This window comes from Delphinapterus leucas, chromosome 8, assembly GCF_059928025.1.
Source record: "Delphinapterus leucas isolate spDelLeu-1000000601 "Yukka" chromosome 8, BTC_Dleu_Yukka2, whole genome shotgun sequence".
In the NCBI taxonomy this organism is placed as follows: Eukaryota; Metazoa; Chordata; class Mammalia; order Artiodactyla; family Monodontidae; genus Delphinapterus; species Delphinapterus leucas.
The window spans coordinates 78,831,314-78,857,291 of record NC_143136.1 but is presented as its reverse complement, the minus strand read 5'-3'; the positions used below and the strand labels follow the sequence as shown (position 1 = coordinate 78,857,291).

At 37.4% G+C, this 25,978-nt stretch overlaps 1 protein-coding gene across 1 annotated transcript in view; it reads right to left on the bottom strand.

The window, feature by feature from the left end:
- NEB (nebulin) overlaps window positions 1–25,978 on the bottom strand; it is a 274,540-nt gene that overhangs the window by 178,547 nt on the left and 70,015 nt on the right. Inside the window, exons 15-30 of the mRNA XM_089916822.1 lie at window positions 25,628–25,735; window positions 22,977–23,093; window positions 21,246–21,350; window positions 21,057–21,164; window positions 20,855–20,959; window positions 20,363–20,461; window positions 19,044–19,148; window positions 17,960–18,067; window positions 17,761–17,874; window positions 9,274–9,471; window positions 7,152–7,259; window positions 4,736–4,834; window positions 3,864–3,968; window positions 3,669–3,776; window positions 1,878–2,189; window positions 1,566–1,772 (exon numbers count right to left, since the gene is read on the bottom strand). Of these exons, the coding sequence (XP_089772948.1) occupies window positions 1,566–1,772; window positions 1,878–2,189; window positions 3,669–3,776; window positions 3,864–3,968; window positions 4,736–4,834; window positions 7,152–7,259; window positions 9,274–9,471; window positions 17,761–17,874; window positions 17,960–18,067; window positions 19,044–19,148; window positions 20,363–20,461; window positions 20,855–20,959; window positions 21,057–21,164; window positions 21,246–21,350; window positions 22,977–23,093; window positions 25,628–25,735 (2,106 nt within the window). The remainder of the gene's footprint in view (window positions 1–1,565; window positions 1,773–1,877; window positions 2,190–3,668; window positions 3,777–3,863; window positions 3,969–4,735; window positions 4,835–7,151; window positions 7,260–9,273; window positions 9,472–17,760; window positions 17,875–17,959; window positions 18,068–19,043; window positions 19,149–20,362; window positions 20,462–20,854; window positions 20,960–21,056; window positions 21,165–21,245; window positions 21,351–22,976; window positions 23,094–25,627; window positions 25,736–25,978) is intronic.

Genomic DNA, 25,978 nt, shown 5'->3' with positions numbered 1-25,978 from the left:
AGTGCATGGGGTAGAAACCATACTGTATCCTCCTCTTGGTAATGAAAAAGAAAGAAATTGCTCAGTTTCTAAAACTAAAACACAATCAGAATCCCAAGTAGATTTTTAATCTCTTGATTGTCATTTATCATCTATACCTCCATTTCCCAGGCATGTCTGTGTGGAATACCATATGTAAACTGGTATGCACGTATCACAAGTAAAATCTGAAATGGCTGATATCTAAATGAATCTCCAAATACTAAATAATTTCTTTTAGGAATCCAAGAGCTATCTTCACTTCCTCACTGCCTTTAGAAACCACATCTAAGCATTCAGAGAATCTCGTTAATTTTACCTTCTAAACATCTCCTTTCCCACTGCTATTGCCTGAGTTAGGTCCAAATAAGGTTTCTGTTGAATTTCTGTAGCAGCTTTCTAATTCACCTCCTTGCCTTCAATCTCTCCCCTTTCCAATATATTCTCTGCATTTTTTTGCCAATTATCTTTTAAGACACAGACCTGATAATGCAACTCCATGGATTAAAAATCTTCAGTACTTCCTGTTACCTACCCCATAATGTCCAGAGTATAAATTAACATTCAAGACCCTCAATAATCAGGTCTTGAAGGATTACAATCCTAAATCCTTCATCCTTCACTGTCCTTCCATTCATTACTTTTTGACTGTCATTATGTTTTTCCTTTTGCCAGTAATGCAGCCTTCCCTTATTTGCCAGGGAAGCTCTGGCAGGCCGTTACCCTCTACCCTTATACTTACTTAGCACATGCCTCTCCTGTAGCATTCGTCTCTCCATATGATGATGCTGTTTCTATCCATGCCTTTGTCTTATACTCTTGTCCTGTATCCCATTCATCCTCGTCTGTTTCATCTTTATACCATCAGCACATAATATAGTGCCTGGCACATGGAAGGTGTTCAAAAACACTCATTCAATGAATTAATGAATGAATGTTTTTTGATGTCCCTTTAGCTCTTTCATACAACTTTTCCTTGAGAGCTGTCTTTAGCCAGAGCATATACATTCCTCATGGACAGGCAGGCAAACAATACACTAATCTCCTCCATGACATAAATAAAGAAAAGTATCTATAATAATTGTATATGATGAATTCTGAGGAGAGAAATCATCTACTCATGTGTATTATTTCCCTGTACTAATATTTTATATATGAAAAGCAAATATGAACAACTTAATATAGAATTGAATATGATGCATTTGCCACAATAACGTGTATGGGATTTAAGCTTAAGGTTTGTTTGTGTGTGTGTCGTTCTAGGGTAGAACTTTTTGCACTTTCTCAAATACTTTATCCAATAACACAGTATTTATAGGCAGTTAAAAAGGAAGACATTTTTAAAAGGAAGGTAAAAAGCAAGATATAAAAAAAAAAAAAAGAAAATGTTAGTGCCCAAACTAAAAATAATTGTAATTATTATTTTTAAATGAAATAAAATAATAATTTTAAAAGGAAAAGATATCAGGCTCAGAGAATAAAAATGATGAGCTCATCTTTTGAAGCCTCCCTCCATCCTTTTGCACCCTCTGTTTTGTTGTACTCACATCACTGACTTGCTTTGTGTTCTGTTTTGCCTGGACCATAACTGGGGAGTCCACGATGCTGGTAAATTTGAGGGTGTCTGGATGTTGCCTGTACTTCTTTTCATTCAGGGCATTACCTGCCTTTTTAACATTTTCTACCTCCAGACTGCCAATAGGTATCCAGCCTATGCCTTTCATCCAGGTGTTGTAGTCTTCCTTATAGACGTTCTACACCAAAGAGAGAAGAGAGAAGTGAGTGCCCCAGGCAGTGGGTTCTCTCACGCAGGCTCCCTCCTTAGAGGGGGACTGTCTTGTGGAGTAAATGTCACTTACATTGCTCTGTATGTGCATCATGTTTTTCGACAGTTCCAGGTCCATGGCATCAGGCAGGTAGGTGTAGTGATGAAGCAAATGCTTATAGTTGACATTGCTGGCAACATCCTGAGCTTTCTTAGCTGCCACAACGTTGAACATATCATGGGGTGTGTTGTATTTGGTCTTTGTCTTCTCATAGTCTTTTTTATACTCCCGGTCCGATTGTATCTTGGCCACATTCATATAATGAACCAGTTTAGGATCATCTTGGAGACTCTGGAAGCCAACCATTTTCCCTTTGGCTTTTTCGTAATCTTTTTTGTAGTGAACCTGTTGGAAACAAAGGTGGGCATATTTTTTAATGTAGTTATGAAGGTTTTACTGAACAATGAGACCATGATTTGAGCAACTGAGCTTCCCAGAAATTATTTCAATAACGAAACAATTTGATATTTGCTTGTATATATATGAAATGTAGCCTGTTAAAATTAAAATGTTATTTAGAGCCCATTTGGTTGTCTGTGGTTGCTTCTGCCACCCAAGGGAGGCTGGGGGATGTTACTATAATTTACATCAGTGACAAAGTAAAATAAGTTCTGTTCCACTTAGTGATAGAGACAAATGAAAAGATAAATATTTCACAAACTCTACCAATTATACTGTGCTTCTAAAGCCAAATAGCTGGCTATTTTAATAATAGAGTTATACTAGTAGTAGTAATAGTACAATTTTAATGAATCTTTGGATATTCAAAGGGAGACCCAGAACCAGTAGTGTGTAACACTAATTGGTTCCAAATAATAAAGTGGGGAGAATTAAGTGTCCTTGAGGAGACTTGGGAAGAACCCCAGGAAACGGAGTAGCAGAGATGTGAGGAAAGGTTTATGTGTATGCTGGGGTGGGGTGGCTGGAGGAGATCACCCACATAGAAAGGGGATCAGTGAGAAATTCTGGAGCAGGGCTTTTAGGACATGGACATTCATTATTCAGCCTTAAGGTATTTACATTGCTGCAGTGACAACTCCGTTTCAAATAATCATTAAAGTTGTACTTGGGATTTGGAGGGAAACCAAAAAGAAGGGGCTGAGTTCCATCTCTGGATCATGCAGAGCAGAAAGAGAATAAATCTAGGGGAGGAGAGCCCAGGTGAGCCAGAGCAAAACCATCATGTGCAAACCAGGAGCCAGAGGTGATCAGAAAAGCAAAAACCTCAGAGAATGCAGCAATCATGGGGAGGGAATCCCACTTCCTGCAGGACAGCAGGAGGGGGCTTGAGTCCATTTTATTTAAATCTCAAAGAGCAAAGTGACTTCAGTTGACATCTGAGTTGAAGTAAGATAGGAAAAGAAACAAAAGTCTTCACTTTAATGCAACCTAATGACTGACTCTTAGGGGCTCTGACACTTGAAGCCCATTCATCAGTCTGTAGAAGCAATGAAATGAAAAGAGAGGTAAGGCAAAGAGGGAATTCATAGAAATTAAGCAAGTTTTGAGATAAAGGTTTACCATCAGGAGGTTATTATGATGTAAATAGCAGGTAACTTCTTTATTTCTATAAGAGAAATAATGTGAATTTGTGCAGAAATATAGATGAGAATTTTAAATTAGGGGGCTTGATTAGAACAGATTGGTTAAGGTTTTACAAATCCTTACCCCCAAGAAAATTCAGATCTGTTTAGGGAACTTCTTCTCTAAATAGTTTCAGCCTGGCTTGCTTCCAGTCAGGGACAGCAGACGTGGAGACTTGGATAAGAAGCCCACCTGCCCCCATTTTCTGGTTACACACAGGTAACCACCAGCTGGACTTACGTCACTTGCTGCCTGCCTGGCAACTTTGGCAGCTTTGATGGGGATCGCATCGTTTCTCAGGTCGTATCCCTTCTTGCTCAGGTCTTTCAAGTCTGCTTTGTACATATTCTGAAAGAAAAATGTCATTTGAAGATAACTCAGACCACGTGTAGAAAAGGCTTAACCCTCAGTGAGCGGCTGAGCCCACATGCACACCTCACTGATATTGTAGGCGTTGACTTTAGCCTGAATGAACTGGGGCACGTCCGCCGGCAGACTGTACTTGTGAATAATTTCCTCCCCTTTGACTTTGTAGGCAATCTGGAAGAGAAAAAAATGCATAAACAAACAAAGTAGGGGAAAGTGTTTAATGGCACAAGAGAATAATTTTGGAGCAGATCACATTGCACAGAGGAGTTTTTTTAATGAAAGACACTCTCTGTGCCTTCCCCACATTCCCCGGAAAATATTTGTAGGCATTTAAGATCTCCTATGCAATTGCACAGGGTCTGATCTTAGTGCCTGTTAGCCTTGGCAAAAGTCCCTTGGTATGTGCTAAGAACCTCCAGACTAAGGTAGGGGGACCTACCTAAGAGCTCAGGAAAGTGACCCAAAGACAAAGTTAACCTGTAGACACTTTCCTGAGCATAGGAAAAGTTAATAGGGTGGGATTTACCAACTATCTATGTTATATTTTGTGGGCAGTGGGTGACTAAAGGGATTTAGGGGTAGTTTTTACTAAGCATGATTTTTGTCTTACCTCTGACTTTAAATATAACACTTTCATATGATGTAGTATCTATAATCACCTTCCTGATCTTTCCTAGAAATAGGCTTGTGTTTCTGGTTATCAAGAGAAGCCCCTCTTACCTTTTCCTTCGAGAGCAATGTCCAATCACTGAAATATGTATAATCCTCTAAAGATATGAATTAGGTGTGCTTTTTTAATGAAAACCTGGGGAATTATACAGTTGCTTATATAACTGAGTCTCTTTAGATTGCCTAATAAGTAGAGGTGATCATTACATTTAGAATACAAATGTATTTGTATTAGTTAACATTTAAATACAGAGAGAATTAACACTTACATCACTCCTCTGGGCCTGGTTAATCTTAGACTGTACTATAATTGGAGCATCTTCAATCGAAGTAAACTTGAGAGTATCTGGATGTTGGCGATATTTTTTCTGTTTGACAAATTAAAAAGAGAAAGATAATAATACTTTCACCAAAGGCTAATAAATTAAAATACTTTAAATTTATTTTGGAGGGACAAGAAATTTTCCTGATTTTAAAATGTAAAAATATTTGATTCTTTGCTGGCTTGGGTGAAAAAATGAATACAATACAAAAACCAACATTTAAAGAAATTGTTTTAATTTTGGATTGTTTGGGGCAGTACAGACCAATACAACTTTCAGGAATGACTTTATTCTCTTAATTTCTTGCTTATGATGTGAAAGAAGGCACTGTGAAAGCTCAGCAGAATCTCGAAACATCACAAAGTTTTCTAAAGGATTAACAGGAAAGCATGCAAGAGTATGGAGTATCTTTGGAGTATCTTTACATGACACTAAACAAGCTCCCAGGAATGTCATTTTCCTTGTCACTCCATCAGCAACTGAAGTTTTCCAGTTGAGGGAGGAGGAATTGAGGAACTAGGGCAATAGCTATGGATTACTAATAAGAAAAGGAGGACTTTTGCTTTGCAAGCCTTAATGTGGTTAGTACATAAGTTATCACTGAAGTGCTGAGGAGACACAGGAGAGGGGCCATGGGGAAGATGTCTCAATTGGGAGCTGGCAACATCTAGCTACCCTTATTCCTATATTTTTCTCCTAGTTCTTTTCATTTTTTCATACTATACATCCCACTTTTGTGTATATAGTAGCATCCCTCTTTCAACTTCAGACTTCTGAAAACCACTAACCCAGAATTTTTTCTGAAAGATCTCGAGTAGATAAAGTGGTTTTCACCAAAAAACAAACAGACGTACAAAACAATAAGAACAACAAAAACTTGGGTGTGGAAGACAACCCTCACTTAGCACCTCTGACCCTTCTTTATGTGGTCTAACTTCCTGGATGACGGATTCACCTGACAGCAGGGGGAATGTTCAATTGCTGTCAGAGAAGGGACTGCTTTAAGAGCCCCAAGATCATCTTTGTTTCTTCTTAGACTGAATAACAACATATATACTACTTCAAAGTCATCAAGAATATAGCACAAGGTAAAATAATACTTCAAAGAAAATTTCTATAATAATCATTATATGCATAATTCACAATTGCCAAATATTGGAAAAAGTCCACATGCCCACTAACTGGACAATCAAAGTGTGATATAGCCGTGCAAAGGAATACTACTCTCACTAATAAAAAGGAAAATATTACAGACACATGTAGAGATATGGACGAACCTCAAAAACATTGAGACATATGTCTGATACTGATACAAAAGAAATTTCTAGAAAAGGCAAAATTATCGAGGCAGAAAGCAGATCGGTGGTTGTCTGGGGTTGAAAATGGGAGTGGGAACTTTTTGGGGTGCTAGCAGCATCTTAAAATTCAATTGTGGGGCTTCCCTGGTGGCACAGTGGTTGAGAGTCTGCCTGCCGATGCAGGGGACACGGGTTCGTGCCCCGGTCTGGGAAGATCCCACATGCCACAGAGCGGCTGGGCCCGTGAGCCATGGCCGGGCCCGTGAGCCATGGCTGCTGAGCCTGCGCGTCTGGAGCCTGTGCTTCGCAACGGGAGAGGCCACAACAGTGAGAGGCCCGCGTACCGCAAAAAAAAAAAAAAAAAAAAAAATTCAATTGTGGGTCTGATATCACTGAGCCCCTGAATCTACGCCAGCAGCCAACCCCCTCCTGACTATTTTGAAGACAAAGTACTTGAGTAGCCTCCATAACTTCAAGTATTCTCTTTTTCTTGCTGCTAAAACCATTCCTAACTAGTAGGGGGATCTCATGAAACCCAAGGCCAAAGTTGAAGCAACCTTGACCTAACCTCTTGATACCAACTGCATCCAACGACCTAACAGAGCTTGCAGTCCAACCTCCCTAGACCATGATGATTTCACTCCTATATTGTGTATTTCATAATATACTACTCATTTTCTATCTTGCTTCTGAAAAATAAAGATGCATTTACCAGTTAAAAAAAATTCAATTGTGGGGATGGCTATGCAGCTATATGGATTTATTAAAACTTGTCAAGGGGTACACTTAAAATATGTGAATTTTTGTGGTATGCAAACTATACCTCGATAAAGCTGTTAAAAATATTTCTGTCATGAGTGGTTAACGTAAACGACTTTGGTGATGTGAAGAGGTATGATTATCTACCGAGATAATTCATGCACATGATAAGTTGGGGTTTTTTTCCTCAGCAACAATACTAGAAAATGAAGTGGTAAAGGAGGCATTTCCCATGGTTTGGGAAGTTTTACCATGTCACATTCACAAATCTATCTCTGTGACACACAGAGATATGATGGCTTTACCTCATTCAGAATGTCTGAAGCTCGCTTTGCCTTTTCTATTTCTAAGGACCCAAAAGGTACCCAGCCGCAACCTTTCATCCAGCTATTGTAGTCAGCTTTGTATTGGACCTAAAACACCAAGAGAAAGATTACATTTCTTTTCTCAGCATCATCCTTCTTCGTAAAATCATTAACATTTTCCCCAAAATAATGCTTTTAAGTTTTCTGACCAGTTTCCTTATTCCATACATTGAGGTTATTTTAAACATTTCCTTGGGGAGAGATTTTAACAGCCCTTAGGTTTGCACTGTTCTTTCTAGTTGGCATATGTTCTACTTCACCCTTATTTCCAAAGTATGTGGAATTATAATTCCAATCTGCTAAAATCAAAGCTGTATTTCAAAGAATAAATGAAATTGTTATATTTAGATCATCAAACGTGAGATGTTTGCTCACTAGAACATATTATGTATTATGTTTCTATGGTCAGATTATAACTGAAGGCCATATTGAAGGTGGATCATTTTACTCATTTTCTGATAAGACTTGATAGTAGTTATTTGTATTAAGTGTTTACACATATTGCCCTTCATGTGTAATTGTAAACTTAGGAGTGTTTCTACATTGGCTAACAACACACTTTAATATAGTTGTATTCAATAATTTGCTTATGGAGAGCAGTTATCATTTGGAATTGGACCTATCTGGGAGACAGTTACTTGATGCTATTAAAATAATGACCTACTCCTGTTGTCTGGCTATAGGTGATACCTAAAACATGTACTCTAGATATAAAATTCAGATGATTGTTCTTTAGTGTGGGCCTTCTAACTGGAATGAAAAATCAAGAAACCATTGGTTCCTGCCTTTGAAAAACCTATGATCTATTTGGGAGGAAGAAACATAACAAAATGAAACAAATAAGATAATAATGCATAAAATAGAATTTTTAGTGATAAGAATGTAAAATTGTGCAGCTGCTATGGGAAAAAGTACAGCGATTCCTCAAAAAATTAAAAATAGAACTACCAAATCATCCAGAAATTCTAATTCTGGGTATATACTCGAAAGAATTGAAAGCAGGATCTTGAAGATATTCATACATCCATGTTCATTGTGGCATTCGTCACAATAGCCAGAAGGTGGAAGCGGCCCAAATGTTCACTGACAGATGAATGGATAACCCAAATGTATACACATAGAATGGAATAGAATTCAGCCTCAAAAAGGAAGAAAATTCTGACACATGCTGTAACATGGATGAACCTTGAGGACATTATGCTAAGTGAAATAAACCAGGCACAAAAGGACAAGCATTGCATTAATTCCATTGATACGAGGTCTTTAGAGTGGTTCCAACTCACAGAGACGGAAAGTAGAAGGGTGGTTGACAGGGACTGAGGGGAAGAGGAAATGGGGAGCTGTTTAATGTGCAGAGAGATGCATTTTTGCAAGACGAAAAAGTTCTGGAGATTGGTTGCACAACAATGGGAATGTAACTGCTGCTGAACTGTACAATCAAAACTGGTAAAGATGGCAAATATTATGTTATGTCTATTTTACCATTAAAAAAATAGAATTGTTAGGATAAAGTATTCAATTGTATAGCTCAGACAAATTAATTTGCCTAAAGAAGTTTTGATCTGCAGGAAAAAAACCCAGCTATTATAAAAAGTAATGCTATAAATAATATATTCTATTTTCAGACAAGATAGCAATCTATACAAAAAATTATTGATAATGATGAATGTGATAATTATGATAATGGTGATGATGATAATAGTGAATGTTTACTGAGAATTCACCAGGGCCCAGCACCATGCTAAGAGTATTTTGAATGCATCTAAATAATGAAAACAATTCTTTTGTATTATTCCAATTTTGCAGGAGGACTCTAAACTCAGCAAGGTTGATCACTTTCCCAAAAGGAAACTGTGATGGGGTGCTTTTGCCAGACCCAGGCCTCTCTAACTCTGAGGGGTGTGCTCTCATAGAATCCCAAGGATCATTTTCCCATTACATACTTGCTACATACAGAAGACAATGCAGATACTTCTGAGAATTGCCAAAAAATCACTCAACTTAGAAATCCTTTTCAGTTTCTACCTTAAAAAGAGGGAATAGAGAAAATCTGGTTACTCACATCACTCTGCAGTGCATAAGCCTTCTTGGCAAGGTCCATGTGAATGCTGTCCGGCGGGTAGCTGTAATTGTGTAAGAGGTGCTTATAGTCGACATCACTGGCAATTGCCTGAGATTTCTTAGCTTGAGTCACTTGGAGCATATCAAGAGGTGCCGTGTAGATAGTTTTTGACTTTTCATAGTTTTTACGATATTCATGCTGTGAAGAGGAAATTACCATTTATTAGCACAAATCTTCAATGGATTTCCAGAAAAGCACAGAGATCTCTCATAAACAACAAATACAAGATAGAGATTTTTTCCTTCTAGTTCGTTATTTTTTCCTAAAATTTGATCATATGTTTCACATCATTGAAACTGCCCCTCCCAAAATCATGGGCAGATGCATGGACAGATCTTCTCAAATCTTTGTTTAGGTCAAAGAGGAACTGTCAGACAGTAGGAATGGGCCACAGCTTCTGATTCAGCCAGCTACTATTTTATTTTAAAACAGGGTTTTTCAAGGACCACTAGCAAGCATGATTTCTGCTAAGGTAATCTAACCTTGGAAGAGTCTTCCATTAAAGAAGTATTTTTTAAATTGTCAAAAATCATTTGACAATCATTTCATACTTCTGATTTTATAAAATGACTACTTCATAAACAGAGCTGTACACTTGACTTCTTGACTTTTCTAAAGTCATCTTTAAGTGAATAGTTACTGATTTTTCAACCTGACTATTCTACTTTGGACAACAGATAAGCCCCACTGAGAACCCCAGAGGTTTTTCCATACTAAGTTTAATTTTGGTAACAATTTAAAAGAAGTTTCAGATTTCAGCAGTTATAAGACCTCAAAGGAGAAAAATTTATGAAAGTGACCCACTGAAGTAACCTTGGCCCTTATGTACAGTGTTCTCATAAACCAAATGTCCTGACTGGCCTCAGAAGGCACTTTCATCGGTTGGTTTTCTGGAATGGTTAGACAGGGTGTTAATTAGGTCAAAGTCCCAGGTTCATCACGTCTGCTCACCAATTACCTTAAAAGAGAGAAAAATTCTGACCCAGAATTTTTCCTTTAGGAAGATTCTAAACCTATCATATCTCCCTATAATCACATAAGCTCTAAAGACAGTGATCCAAGCTAGCAAGTATAGATGTGCATTATAAATCTCCTGCAGAAATTCCTTTTACAAATAATCCAATCTTTTAACTTTCTTAGGGAATATAGTCTTCCTTCTAAAACATCGTGGGTAGTCAGTTTCACAGAATAAATTCCTCTCTTAATTGTAAAATCTAGGCCCTGGTTTATGAAAATAAAATATGGAAACTTTATGATGGCATGCAAGAACACTGAAAAAAATAAAGACAGTTTGTCTTTATTAGAAATAAACGGATAAAGCAATGTTGCAATAGCAGTTGGTGTGTGGAAGTGTTTTTGACTAAATTGTTTTGACCCTTTTGTTCAAGTTCAGATAAGCTCACACATGCTGCACATATAAAAGGTTGTCAAAGCTCCAAATGGCTTTATTTTTATTTTTATCTATTAATTTATTTGGTCCCACCGTGTGGCCTGTGGGATCCCAGTTCCCCAGCCAGAGATGGAACCTGTGCCCCCCTGCAGTGGAAGCGCAGAGTCTTAACCACTGGACCACCAGGGAATTCCCTACTGATTTATTTTTTTATTGAAGTATAGTTGATTTACAATATTAGTTTCAGGTAGACAGCACAGTAATTCAGTGTTTTTACAGATTATGCTCCATTAAAAGTTATTACAAGATAATGGCTATAATTCCCTGTGCTGTACAATATAACCTAATTGCTTATCTATTTTATGCATAACAGTTTGTGTCTCTTAATCCCATACCCCTATCTTGCCTCTCTCTCCTTCCCTCTCCCTACTGGTAACTATCAATTCAAGTTTGTTTCTATATCTGTGTCTGTCTCTGTTCTGTTATATATGTTCATTTGTTTTATTTTTTAGATTCCACATATCATACAGTACTTGTCTCTCTCCGTCTGACTTATTTTACAAGCATAATATTCTCTAGGTACATCCACACTGCTGCAAATGGCAGAATTTCACTCCTTTATGGCTGAGTGATACTCGATTGTATATATATACCACATATTCTTTATCCATTTATCTGTTGATGGATGCTTAGGTTGCTTCCATATCTTGGCTATTGTAAATAATGCTGCTATGAATACTGGGGTACATGTATCTTTTTGAACTAGTGTTTTTGTCTTTTCTGGATATATGCCCAGGAGTGGAACTACTGGATCATATGGTAGCTCTATTTTTAGTTTTTTAAGGAACCTCCATACTGTTTTCCATAGTGGCTGCACCAATTTACACACCCACCAACAGTGTAGGAGGGTTCCCTTTTCTCTACATCCTTGCCAACATTTGCTATTGGTAGACTTTTGGATGATAGCCATTCTGACAGGTATGAGGTGATATCTCATTGTTGTTTTGATTTGTATTTCTCTAATAATTAGCAATGCTGAGCATCTTTTCATGAGACTGTCAGCCACCTGTATGCCTTCTTCGGAAAAATGTCTATTCAAGTCTTCTGCCCATTTTCTTTTTTGTTTTTTTTTTTGATTGTTTGCTTTCCTGATACTGAGCTGCACGAGCCATTTATATAGTCTGGATGTTAACCCCTTCTTGGCCATATCATTTGCAAATATGTTCTATTTCATTCTTTTACATGTAGCTGTCCAGTTTTCCCAGCACCACTTATTGAAGACACTGTCTTTTCTCCATTGTATATTCTTGCCTCCTTTGTCATAGTTTAAATGACCATAGGTGCGTGAGTTTATTTCTGGGCTCTCTATTCTGTTCCACTGATCTCTGTGTCTGATTTTGTACAGGACCATGCTGTATTGATTTCTGTAGCTTTGTAATACAGTCTGAAGTTTGGAAGCATAATACCTCCAGCTTTGTTCTTTCAAGATTGGTTTGGCTATTCAGGATCTACTGTGGTTCCATATAAGTTTTAGAATTATTTGTTCTAGTTCTGTGAAAAATGTTATGGGTATTTTGATGTGGATTGCATAACATCTGTAGATTTCTTTGGGTTGTATGGGCATTTTAACAACATTAATTCTTCTAATCCATAAGAATGGGATATCTTTCCATTGTTTTGTATCACCTTCAATTTTCTTCATCAATGTCTTATAGTTTTCAGAGTACTGGTATTTTACCCCCTTTGTTAAATTTATTCCTATTTTACACTCCCATTTACCACTGCAACAAAAAGAATAAAATACCTAGGAATAAACCGACCTAGGGAGACAAAAGGCCTGTATGCAGAAAACTATAAGACACTGATGAAAGAAATTAAAGATGGTACCAACAGATGGAGAGATATACCATGTTCTTGGATTGGAAGAACAAATATTGTGAAAATGACTATACTACCCAAAGCAATCTACAGATTCAATGCAATCCCTATCAAATTACCTATGGCATTTTTTACAGAGCTAGAGCAAATCATCTTAAAATTTGTATGGAGACACAAAAGACCCCGAATAGCCAAAGCAGTCTTGAGGGAAAAAAACAGAGCTGGAGGAATCAGACTCCCTGACTTCAGACTATACTACAAAGCTACAGTAATCAAGGCAATATGGTACTGGCACAAAAGCAGAAACATAGATCAATGGAACAAGATAGAAAGCCCAGAGATAAACCCATGCACCTATGGTCAACTAATCTATGACAAAGGAGGCAAAGATATACAATGGAGAAAAGACAGTCTCTTCAATAAGTGGTGCTGGGAAAACTGGACAGCTACATGTAAAAGAATGAAATTAGAACACTCCCTAACACCATACACAAAAATGAACTCAAAATGGATTTGAGACCTAAATGTAAGACTGGACACTATAAAACTCTTAGAGGAAAACATAGGAAGAACACTCTTTGACATAAATCACAGCAAGATCTTTTTTGATCCACCTTTTAAGGTAATGGAAATAAAAACAAAAATAAACAAATGGGATCTAATGAAACTCCAAAGCTTTTGCAAAGCAAAGGAAACCATAAACAAGACGAAAAGACAACCCTCAGAGTGGGAGAAAATATTTGCAAACGAATCAACAAAGAATTAATCTCCAAAATATATAAACAGCTCATGCAGCTCAATATTAAAGAAACAAACAACCCAATCCAAAAATGGGCAGAAGACCTAAATAGACATTTCTCCAAAGAAGACATACAGATGGCCAAGAAACACATGAAAAGCTGCTCAACACCACTAATTATTAGAAAAATGCAAATCAAAACTACAATGAGGTATCACCTCACACCAGTTAGAATGGGCATCATCAGAAAATGTACAAACAACAAATGCCGGAGAGGGTGTGGAGAAAAGGGAACCCTCTTGCACTGCTGGTGGGAATGTAAATTGATACAGCCACTATGGAGAACAGTATAGAGGTTCCTTAAAAACTAAAAATAGAATTACCATATGATCCATCAATCTCACTACTGGGCATATACCCAGAGAAAACCATAATTCAAAAAGACACGTACACCCCAATGTTCATTGCAGCACTATTTACAATAGCCAGGTCATGGAAGCAAACTAAATGCCCATCAACAGACGAATGGATAAAGATGTAGTACATATATACAAAGGAATATTACTCAGCCATAAAAAGGAACAAAATTGAGTCATTTGTTGAGATGTGGATGGATCTAGAGACTATCATACAGAGTGAAGTAAGTCAGAAAGAGAAAAACAAATATCGTGTATTAATGCATGTATATGGAACCTAGAAAAATGGTACAGATGAACCGGTTTGCAGGGCAGAAGTTGAGACACAGATGTAGAGAACAAATGTATGGACACCAAGGGGGGAAAACCATGGTGGGGTGGGGATGGTGGTGTGCTGAATTGGGTGATTGGGATTGACATGTATACACTGATGTGTATAAAATTGATGACTAATAAGAACCTGCAGTATAAACAAACAAACAAACAAAAAACAACTAATACTAAACTTTCTTTGGGTTATTTGTATGGAAATATGTTAATATAAATGTTTCAGACATTACATGAAATTTCTAAAAATCTTGTATGTTCTGGTATAATGTTATAAGTCATAATTCTAGTTATTACTTTAAAATGTATAACTCAGAAATAACTAAATTTCCTTGTTAATTGTATTATTATGAACTTTCATCAAATCTTTAACCATGGTCATTTTTAAGTCTTTTGTCATTTACAGACAGTTCTGGGTATACTCTGGTGCTTTTGCAAAAATGTTCCTATAAAAGGATTTCATCTTCAAGGAATTCATGGAAAAGACTCTGACAAGTACAGGTTTCTGGTAACTGACTACACTGCTGAACTGAATGAATAAGCATTTTCAGAACTCTAATGGAAAACTGATGTATTCATAAAAGTGCTAACAAAAGATCAAGATGAAAAAAAATTAATGACATGGGACTGAGTGAACTGATGAGGATGATTATAATTTTTGTGACTTTCTGTTTGAATTTAAAAAAATTTATTCCTATTCTTTTTGATGCAATTTTAAATGTGGCTTTTTTTAAATTTTCTGATAGTTCATTATTAGTGTATAGAAAAGCAACAGATTTCTGTATATTAATCTTGTATCCTTAAACTTTACCAAATTCATTTATTAGTTCTGATTGTTTTTGGGTGCAGACTTTAGGGTTTTCTATATAAAGTATCATGTCATCTACAAATAGTGACAATTTTACTTCTTCCCTTCCAATATGGATGCTTTTTATTATTTTTTAAATTAATTTATTTTTTCTGATTGCTGTGGCCAGGACTCCCAATACTATGTTAAATAGACGTGGAAAGAGTGGGCATCCTTGCTTGTTCCTGAATTTAGAGGGAAGGTTTTCAGCTTTTCATCACTGAGTGTGATGTTAGCTGTGGGTTTGTCATAAATGGCTTTTATTTGTTGAGATATGTTCCCTCTATACCCACTTTGATGAGTTTTTATCATGAATGGATATTGAATTTTGTCAAATGCTTTTTCTACATCTGTTGAGATGGTCATGTGATCTTTATCCTTCCTTTTGTTAATGTGGTGAATCACACTGATTTGCAAATATTGAACCATCCTGCCTCCCTGGAATAAATCCAACTCAATTATGGTATATGATCCTTTTTATATACTGTTGGATTCAGTTTGCTAATATTTTGTTGAGGAGTTTTGCATCTATACTTAAAGATATTGGTCTGTAATTTTTTTCTAGTATCTTCTCCTGGTTTTGATATTAGGGTAATTGTGGCCTCACAGAATGAACTTGGGAGTGTTCCATCTTCTTCAATTTTTTGGAATAGTTTGAGAAGGATAGGTATTAGTTCTTTTTTATATGTTTGGTAGAATTCACCTGTGAAGCCGTCTGGTCCTAGATTTTTGTTTGCTTGCATTTTTTTTTAATGCAAATTCAATTTCAGTACTAGCGATTGGTCTGTTCAAATATCTGTTTCTTCTTGATTCAGTTTTGGCAAGTTGTATGTTTCTAGAAATTTGTCCATTTCTTCTAGGTTGTCCAATTTGTTGGCTTATAACTGTTCATAGTATTATAATTTTTGTATCTCTGTGGTATTGGTTGTTATTTGTCCCTTTCATTTCTTATTTTATTTATTTGGGTCCTCTCTTTTCTGCTTGGTGATCTTGGCTTTATCAGTTTTTTTCTCTTTTCAAAATAACAGCTCTTGGTTTCATTGATCTTTTCTATCGTTTTATTAAATTTTCATTTTATTTATTTCCTCTCTTATCTTTACGATTTTCTTCCTTCTGCTGACTTTGGGTTTTGCTTGTTCTTCTTTTTCCAATTCCTTTAGGTGGTAGATTGGGTTATTTATTTGAGATTTGTCTTGTTCTTGAGGAAGGCCTATATCGCTATAAACTTCCCTCTTCAAACTTCTTTTGCTGTATTCCATAGATTTTGGAGTGTTGTTTCCATTTTCATTTGTCTTGAGGTATTTTCTGATTTCCTCTTTGATTCCTTCATTGACTCACTGGTTTTTTGTTTCTTTTGTTTTTTTTTTTTTTGCAGTATGTAGCCTTCTCACTGTTGTGGCCTCTCCCATTGCAGAGCATAGGCTCCGGATGCGCAGGCTCAGCAGCCATGGCTCACGGTCCTAGCCACTCCGCGGCACGTGGGATCCTCCCGGACCGGGTCATGAACCCGTGTCCCCTGCATTGGCAGGCGGACCCTCAACCACTGTGCCATCAGGGAAGCCTGACTCACTGTTTTTTTAGTGGCATGTTGTTTAGTCCCAAATGGCTTTAAAAGACTCTTTTTAAAAGCGATGTGTGCTCTGTATCTGCAGCTTAGATTTTAGCCTGAATATTATTTGAGAATGACTCATCATTGACTATCTCTTTTGGTTGCCAACATGAATCAATTAACAAGTACTTATTGAACACTTATTATGCACTTAATAACTTAGTGTTCTAATGGGTTCTGTGGTAGGGTAAAAACCAAAGATAAACATACACGTGCTGTCAATGGGAGCTATAACTTTCTTGAGTTGAGACAAAATAAGGAACTGGTGAAGAAGATAGTATTATGTATGTGAGCACTGTATACTGACTGTATATAATCACACTGTATCTAATTCAGTGTGAATTTACTAGAGAAAATAACTGAATAAGACGTTTAAAGTGCTATATGACTATATAGTAAATGTGAAATGATTTAAAGAAGGTTTAATAGCTCACAATATGAACACATGGTTAAAATGAAGCTAAATGATACACACACCCTTCTCTTTCACCATGAAAAGCTAATATTTGCAAGCTATGTTGAACATTCTTACCACTTTTAAGGGATTCTCCAAACATTTTAAAACACAGTGTATATTGCAATTTTCAATAGTATATGTTTGCCTCTCTATGGTAAGAATTTTAACTGGAAGATGATAGATATCCTAAAGGCTATCCTTAGGGAATCCATGAATTCTCTATGAAAGTCAGGCAAGAGATGTGAAAAAAACTCCATTTCCCTAAAGAGATGGACCAGATCTTTTATCAGATTCTCAACGGGGCCTATAATTAATGGAATCTTAGACCTAGGCCAATACTAATTACTAAAGTCAGTAAAGAGCAATGTTAGCTATACTAAGATTTTTATCTCTGACTCATGATTTTCTTCCAAAATAAAGTCACTTTTTAAACCACAATTTTAAGTTACTTTTGAATTAGAAAACATGAAAACATCTTAATGTTTTCCAAAAGGTGTTGAGAATTACAATCAATATTCTACTAAATATGAATACAGGTTTTTTCAAAGTGAAATGAAGATCAAGTACAAATCATTAATTTCTCTCCTCAAACATGAGAGGTGCAAGAGTCTGGGGAATCATTGTACTTCTAAAGTTGTCCTCAGCAGTTCATTGTTGTGAACCTGAGAGAGCCCATGGATATGGAATCTTTTTACACCATTACCCTTGGGCATGTTGACTGGGACACAATCTTGAAAACAAGACAGATTCACAAAAGCACTCACATCACTCTGGTTTTTGGCCGTCTTCAAAGAGTGCAGCATCTTGGGATCATCGTTAATGCTGAGGGCTCCAATCATCTTTCCTTTGCTTTTCTCATAGTCTTTCTTGTACATCACCTGCAAAGACATCACACGTGCCAGATCTCACTCATCAGGAAGATCGCTGAGGCCCCCCCTGTCCAGGTGCCCAGGCCATACTCACATCGCTAGAGTTCCTGGTATTGGCTTTGGCTGCCAGCAGGGGAATGGCATCCACCTTAATGTCAAACTTCTTAGCTTTGGTCTTCTCCCAGTCATACTTATAAGCATTCTGGACAGAAAAATTTCAGCAGAGGAATGGGCAAAAGTAATATGCATGTTATCACACTTTAAAGACTAGAGGGTAACCCAATACCTTGTCTTAATATAAAAAGACCATTTTCTTTGTTTAAGAAATTGTGCATATTTTAGATAATTCTCCTCAAGATGAATCTTCCAATTCTCTAAGATTAAGTTTCTCTACTCTCCATGAGAATATTGTATTATATTAACTTCATTCTAGTTATCATACTAATATTTGATTCCTAACACTGTATATTTTATAGAGTGGCACAAATATTCTATAGTTAACTTACTTTGTATTATATAAAGGCACCATTTTCATTTGATCTCAAAGTCCTCTGGAAAGGTTATTTCACGAATCATTGCAATACTCATTGATGCTGGATAATTTTAGTACTTATTTAAAGAATTGTTGAAGAAATTGAAACCCTCAAGGGTAATTTGACTTTTCTATAAAATTATTTAGTTTGGAAATGAAAGATAGCAATGGATACCTGGCCTTATGCCTTTTGAATACCCTATATCTTTGTTAGTGCAAGTTCTCTTACATGTAGAAATAAGTATCATTTGTGTGAAATAAGGGACTTTACATGCCTGGGGAGTAAACAAAATGAAACTGTATCTTAAAATATGAGGTCCTGAAAGAAAATTATAGTATAGTATAAAAGGATATATGGCTAAAAGAGCTTACATTAAGATTTGCAATTAAACATACATGAACAGTGGTATTTTGAGGGTTGGTTAAAATATATTAAGATCGTCTCATTGTATAAAGCTACTTATAAGATCGCTACACACATTTTATAAGGTGAGTTTAAAGTTACCCTGGCAGAGGCACAGGGACACAATACAAATGTTAACTGTTATTCCCATCTTTAACATTGAAATATTTATTCAATGAGGCAATTCAAAAATAAAAGCATAGTTGTCAGTATAACACATGGCATAGTGCACGAGGAACTCACATCACTCAGGTTATAGGCGTTGACTTTGTGCTGGATAAAGGCAGGAGTATCTGGAGGTATATGGCACTTGAACTTTTCGTTTTCATGTTTTGCTTTGTAATTTAGCTGAGAGCAAGAGAGAGAGAGAAAATGAGCCATTTAGTTCTCAATTCAGAAGAAGATTGTCCCAAAATACAAAAGAAAAAAAAATATTGGGTGGTACATTTCATGAGATAAAATGTAAAATACATTTTGTTAAATAACAACTGACAGAGTCGTTACGATCAAAAGAGAAATCCACCTGGAGGGGTGGGATAGGGAGGGTGGGAGGGAGACGCAAGAGGGAAGTGATATGGGAACATATGTATATGTATAACTGATTCACTTTGTTATAAAGCAGAAACTAACACACCATTGTAAAGCAATTATACCCCAATAAAGATATTAAAAAAAAAAAAAGAGAAATCCAGATCTAGGGTGGGCCACTCTGCCTTACTGACACTGCGTGGAGGATAGTTGACAGCTGTTATCATATCTGTCACCATGGTAGGGCCCTAATGGAAAGAGGTGGCACTTTCATACGTGGGAGCTCCCCTCTTTATATATCACAATTGGTCCTGTAGGTTCTGAGAGTGACAGCCTTTCTTCCTTTCTGCTGTCAACGCTCAATCACTGGAAAATCTTTTCTAACAAATCTGGTTATGTCCCCTCACATGCATTATGGTTTGTGGATACTCTAACTGAAGCCTTCATTTCTGGCCATAATCTACTGAGGTTACTTTTAATTTTCATTTTTTTATTTCAACACAAGTTTGGAAATTCACACTGAAAATTTAAATGATAAAATGTATCTCAAAGACTCCATTTCCTAAAAACTTATTTGAGAGACAGAGAAATCCCATGTACTGAATACCCGCTCTGGGCCAGGATGTGTACTATGCGCGTATCTTCTTTCACAATCTTCAAAACCACCACAAATTATCAAAGGGAACTATGAGGTATGGAGAGGTTAAACAACTTTCCTAGGCCCCAGGTCATAAATGACAGAGCTGGAATTTGAATCCTGTTCTCTCTGACTCAGAAACTCATGTTCTTTCCAGTGCATTAAGCTACGTTAGTTTCCCTTGCAGAGCTCTTTTACTATAATTGTTATCCACCCAAGAAGATGTAAGGTAACTAAATAGGAAAGTATTTTAGGTGATTACAAATATATACAAGTTAAACTTGTTAGAAGTTACGTAGCCTTTTTTATAAATGTGACAAGTCACTGGATTTCACGTATAGAGTTATGATATGCTATCCCTCATAACTGGATTTCTTGGATATTTAGGGGAACTTACATCACTCAGCTGTTTGGAATTGACTTGGGCTTGCACCAGAACAGGAGAGTCGGTGACCTGAGTGAATTTTGTCTTATCTGGGTGGACTTTGTAGGTGTACTGTGGGGGAAAGAGAATCACGTTTAGTAGTATCACTTGTCAAATCCGAGTTGGCCTATAGGCCAAGCAAGCAGAACCCCATCCCCCAAAAGAAAAGAAACTTTCAGTAAGCAAAATGCATTTTTTCTAATTAGACTGCAGTTTCTTTGAGAGATGCTCTTACATCTATATAGGAAACTTTCCCATATCTACAGATTCCTGATTACTTTTCTTTGGGAAAATGAGCTAGAATTAGCGCTTGAGACACGTGGGTGACAACAGGGAAAAATAAATTGTGTTTCTTACAGACTCCTTGCTTGCATTTGTTTGCAAAAGTGTCAAAATATTAAACACATCTTGATCACTAGATATTGTGGAGGGTGGTAACATTCACAGTTTATACTACAGACTTACATCTTTACACTTATCTAGTTTCTTGATTGCTTCATATTCTTGAGTTATGGTCTGGGGGAAGAAGCCTTTGCCTCTGTCCTCTTCATATTCTGCTTTGTAGTTTTTCTATGAGGAAAAGAGATCAGACATAAGGATGCAACCAGTGTATTCATGCCCGAAAAATGTGTTATTTGGGAAGTCAAACAATTGCCTTAGAACTTACATCACTGTTCTGAGCTGAGACTTTCATGCAGTGTGTATGATATGGATCCTCAAAGCTGCCTACATAATGTCCCAAAATATTCTTTAAGTAGGAATCTTTATATTTAGTCTGAAAGACAAAACATATTTCATTTGTTTATTGGCAAAGTGATGGGTCTTTAACAGAGGAAATGACCATGGGGTGGCTTACATCACTACTGAAGTTCTGCAGAACTGTATCAAGCTTAAATTTGGGGGTCTCACAGTAATTTATGCTCTTTGCCTTTGTCTTTTCATAGTTTTCCTTGTACAGTTTCTGTCAAAGAAAAAATAATCAGTTACAGTAGATTCCTGTCACTCCCACCCTGATTATTACACTTGTATTTTCCAACACTAAACAAAGGAAGAAGAAAAAAGATATTACCTGTCAACCGTCTAAAAACTGACAATCAAACATTGGCGTGTCATAAATGATAAACCTTTTCTATTAGCTATTATTGTAAAGCCTAAGTTTTTAATATTCTCCAAAAAATTAAGAAACCACTATACTGCCTCAGACCAAGACCTTAGTTGTAGAGGTTCTTGCGTATCTGAATTGCTGCCTTTTAGACCTCCCAACTCAATACTCTTCCCTCACTAGTGATGCCCCAATAAACAGGAATACTCTGAGCAACAGCAAATTTCTCATTTTTTTTAAACAAACCTTCATGGAAAAAGTCTAGCACACAGAGAAATATGCACTCTTCCTCTTTCCACCAAGGAAAAAAATCCCTTATCATACGAACAGACAGTACACCTTAAAAATAAGGTATATACAAGAGTCTACTAACTCCTCTTCTCTGCTAGGATTTATCTTTAGCTCTAAAAGTTACTGGATTTTACAGTGCACAACATGATTTTTTCATGTTCGGTTTTGAAATTGTAAATAGTGCTATTCATTTTCAATATTTTTATATTGCTGTCTTTTTCAACAAAATGGATTTGAACTTCAGTTCTTATACGTTTGATAAAGATGACCTTCATTTAGTAAGCAGGCGATGTGCTTTGCAGTGATTTCCCAGTAGAGCTATTTGAACAGATCCATTTACATCCTCTCATCTGCCACTCCACTCGCCCCACTCCTCAGTCACATGTACACATTTCTGTGGTGCTGACTTAATTCAAGGCACAAAGAAAAGACAACTAACTCACACAGAGAGCTACATATAATCCTCAAATACTGGAAAACTTAATACTGCCTAACCAAAAGGGAAAAACTCAACTGATCTTATGTTCAGTCTCTTTATATATTGATATATAATCAAAGTGGCCTTGGGCTGTTAGTCTTTTAATGCCAGGCCCAGTTCTCACTTATCTAATCTATTTGAAACCTAATGGATTAGACAAGCTCTTAATATTCCACATGTAGAAATTGCTCTGAAGGCTTAGGGAGCCATCTTTTAAGTTCTGCTGTCTGCAGATGATGGTTTCTGGGGCCAAGACCTGAGTAGAAAATGGCAGAGTCTGGGGAGAGAAGTTGTGAAACACAGGACCTTTTCCTTCTTCTCCTAGCAGCAGGCTGGAAGCGCACAAGGGTAGGGCACTAAGTGGCTTCGTCTTTCTCTCCTCCCCTTTCAAAGTCTCCTTCTGCCTCTGTCAGAATCACAACGTAACTCCTACAATGTACTCTTTGCCCACACAAAGGCATAGGCTCCTGGAGCTTATAAGCAAATGAGGATTTCCCTGCCCGCTGAACTAAGTCCACAGGCTCCCCAAATTGACACACATCATACTCAGAGGCACTAATGCCTTCCTGTGGTTAGACAGCTCCAGGGAAACTGTTACACCATAACCTTAAAGTATTTGTAAAGTTCTATTTGCATTTATTCATTATAGAAGGCGAGAAGTTTCATCTCTCTTGCTGCTAAGGTTAAAAACACACTTTTGACAAGAATATACTTACATCGCTTAGGGCAACTCCTGCCGCCTTCAGCTGCCTAAGCAGTGGGTTTTCTGAAGCAGGAAGTACATTATAATCTGCTTTTCCTTTATTCTTTTCATAGTCTTCTTTGTATTTTACCTGTAGGAGTGAAATAAAGTGATAAAGTAACTCTCCAGGTTATTTTTGCTCTCGTCTCTATTACAGATATTATGACACAGCTCCACAAATCGATTTTCTCTTTAGAAAAATGGCAGCTTGACATTTCATAAACAAAATATTCATAGTAACTTATGACAGCAGCAGGGAAACTGCATACATTTTCAGGATATCTTTTCTTCTCATTCATTTATTCATTCAAAAATATCCATAGGGCATTGATTACGTTCCTGGCCCTGGGACAGATACAAGAAAGAGTAACACATGGTCCCTGACCTCAGAGAGAGAGGGAGGGAAGGTGGGGGGCAGGGGGAGAGAAATAATAAAAGAAAGATGCACATCATAATAACGACAGTACATCATGCCCCAGATACCTGCTGCTCCAGAACCCTCATTCATCTCTTAACCTCCACCTGCCTATGTGCCAACACATTTTTAAAGAAAAAAGCTAGAAGCTTCATGCCTCATCCGTGACTGTGTGTGTGAGCACATGTGTATTTAATGTACACGCGGGAGGAAGAGGAAGGGGCTGGGGCTAGATGAATGCTGGCAACCTCATCTTCTCCTTCTGCACCCCCCTGCTTTGCACCTTCAATTCCAGCTATGACAGAAGCTTTAAGTGAGGGCCCAAAAGCCCCCTTCAGGCGCATGTCCAAAGGAAAGAAAACAAGAAACTGGTCCTAACCTTGACCATGATCTCCAGTGCCAGCTATTTGTTCAAGCAATGTAATGTGAGAATATAGACAAGTTGAGGGAATCCTAGATAATCTGCCAACATTTAAGAACCTCAGAAACAAATACAATCATCTTGGTATCCAAAGGCAGGAGATACACTCTGAAACACAGATGCATCACCCCCTAGAGCCCAAACAGGGGACTCGCAGGGGGTGTTCTACAGGAGTGGAGGATATAGATAACCTCTCTATCTTATAGAATTATCTATTTCCTTGAACAATGGAAACAACCAGAAAGGAAATTTCACAAACCCTACTATCCGCCTATCTGCATCTTGGATTCGCAACCTCCTCTCCTGTTTCTGGGGAAGCCATCCCCTCCTCTTAAGTGCCAGGTCCCTTCCCCTTTCCCCTATTCTAGGACAACACTCCAGCCACTTTCTTCCCCCGGCCCTCAACATCATCACATTTTCCCACTACACTGGATTTTTCTTCTGTCAGCATAGAAACATGGTATTTTTGTCTCCTACCTAAAAAAAATCCCCTCTTCACCTACTTATCCATCAGCTACTACCCCTTTTTCTTCTTTTCTTTTCAGGAAAATACTTTGGAAGAGTGGAGTACACTCATATCCTATGTCTCTCTTTTCATTCACTCACGAACCCTCTCTAAGCAGATTCAACCAAATTGCTCTTATTAAGTTCACCAGAGACCATACATTGATAAATCCACTTCAGAAACATTTGACACAGTTGCTCACTCCCTTCCTTCTTCACCTGCTTCCCAAGACATCACTTTCTCCTAATTTTGCTCCAATCCCATCTCACTGATGTCTTCACATGGAAGCACTCCAGAGTTGTCCTTAGAGTTTTCTGTCTACACTTACTCCCTTGATGGCCTCCAGTCTTATGACATTAAATACAGTCCATATGCTACTGATGCCCAAATTTATACAGCCTTCCCAGATATCTCTCCTGAAACTTCAGACCCATGTAATCAAATGCCCACTTGACATTTCCACTTAGGTGTCTCAAAGGCATCTCAAATTTTACATATCTGAAGAGCTCAGGTCTCCCCTCTAAAAAGAAATTACCTACTCCTTCCACCATCTTCCCTATCTTGACAAAGGGAAACCTCATCCACCTAGTTGCTTAGACCAAAGCTTTTCTCTCATATCCCACATCCAACCCATCAGCAAATCAGGTCAGCTTTACTTTCAAAATACTTCTCATCACTTTCTGTGCTACCCTCCTGGTCCAAAATATCACTGTCTTGCACCTGGATACTGAAATAGCCTCCTAAGTGATGTGATTTTTCTGCTTTCACTGCTCCAGCAGAGCCAGCACCAGGGTTAGAATCAAGTCTGATTGGCTTTGAACATATTGCTCTTTCTAGTGCTTTAGAATGCCTAGGAGTAGACTATTTACCAAAGTCACGCTATAGAGTATATGAGCAGATCCATGGATTCAAGTATCTTGTCTGTGACTATATTTTCACCAGTTAGTAGGAAAATAGAAAAATGATGGTAGTTGTAAGTGTGAAGTGTCTATATGCATATAAGGCTGCCAGTTGCTTTTTCTTGAGAAATTCTTTTGTCCTTTCTACTTCTGGGTATCAGAACGTCCTTTAGTCTAAGAAATGCTGAAGATGGTAATTGAGTATTGTGAATTCTCCTACATGGCAATTTTTTAAAAAAAAATTTGGTAGCCCTATTGTAATCCCAAAGTATTTTTCTTATTGTTCCCCTAAGAACCTTTTTTTCCCATTATATACAAAAGTAAGAGTTGTAAGAAATTCAGCCACACTGAGACCATCAAGATAAAAGAGAGAATGTCCCCATACCTTGCTAGTTGCCACCCCAGCTTGTTTATTCATTTTGTACTCTGGTGTTTCAGTCTGCATGAAGTAGATCTGGTCTTTCATATTCTCAAAGTCTTCCTGGTATTTCCTCTGTAAGACATTAAACATGCTGGAGAACTGCTGAGGCAACAAACTACATAAATATTTTATACGCGAGGACAGAGGCCATTTGGAGATGTTACCCAAAGCCATGCTCCTCTTAGCTTCTGCAGGTCAGATTACAATTATAGAATGTGGTGCCATCACAAAAACCATTAGCAACTTAACAGAGACTTGGGAAAATTATAATAGGCTGAAAGACAACTTCAAATAAGGAGCTCTCAAAGGCCAGAG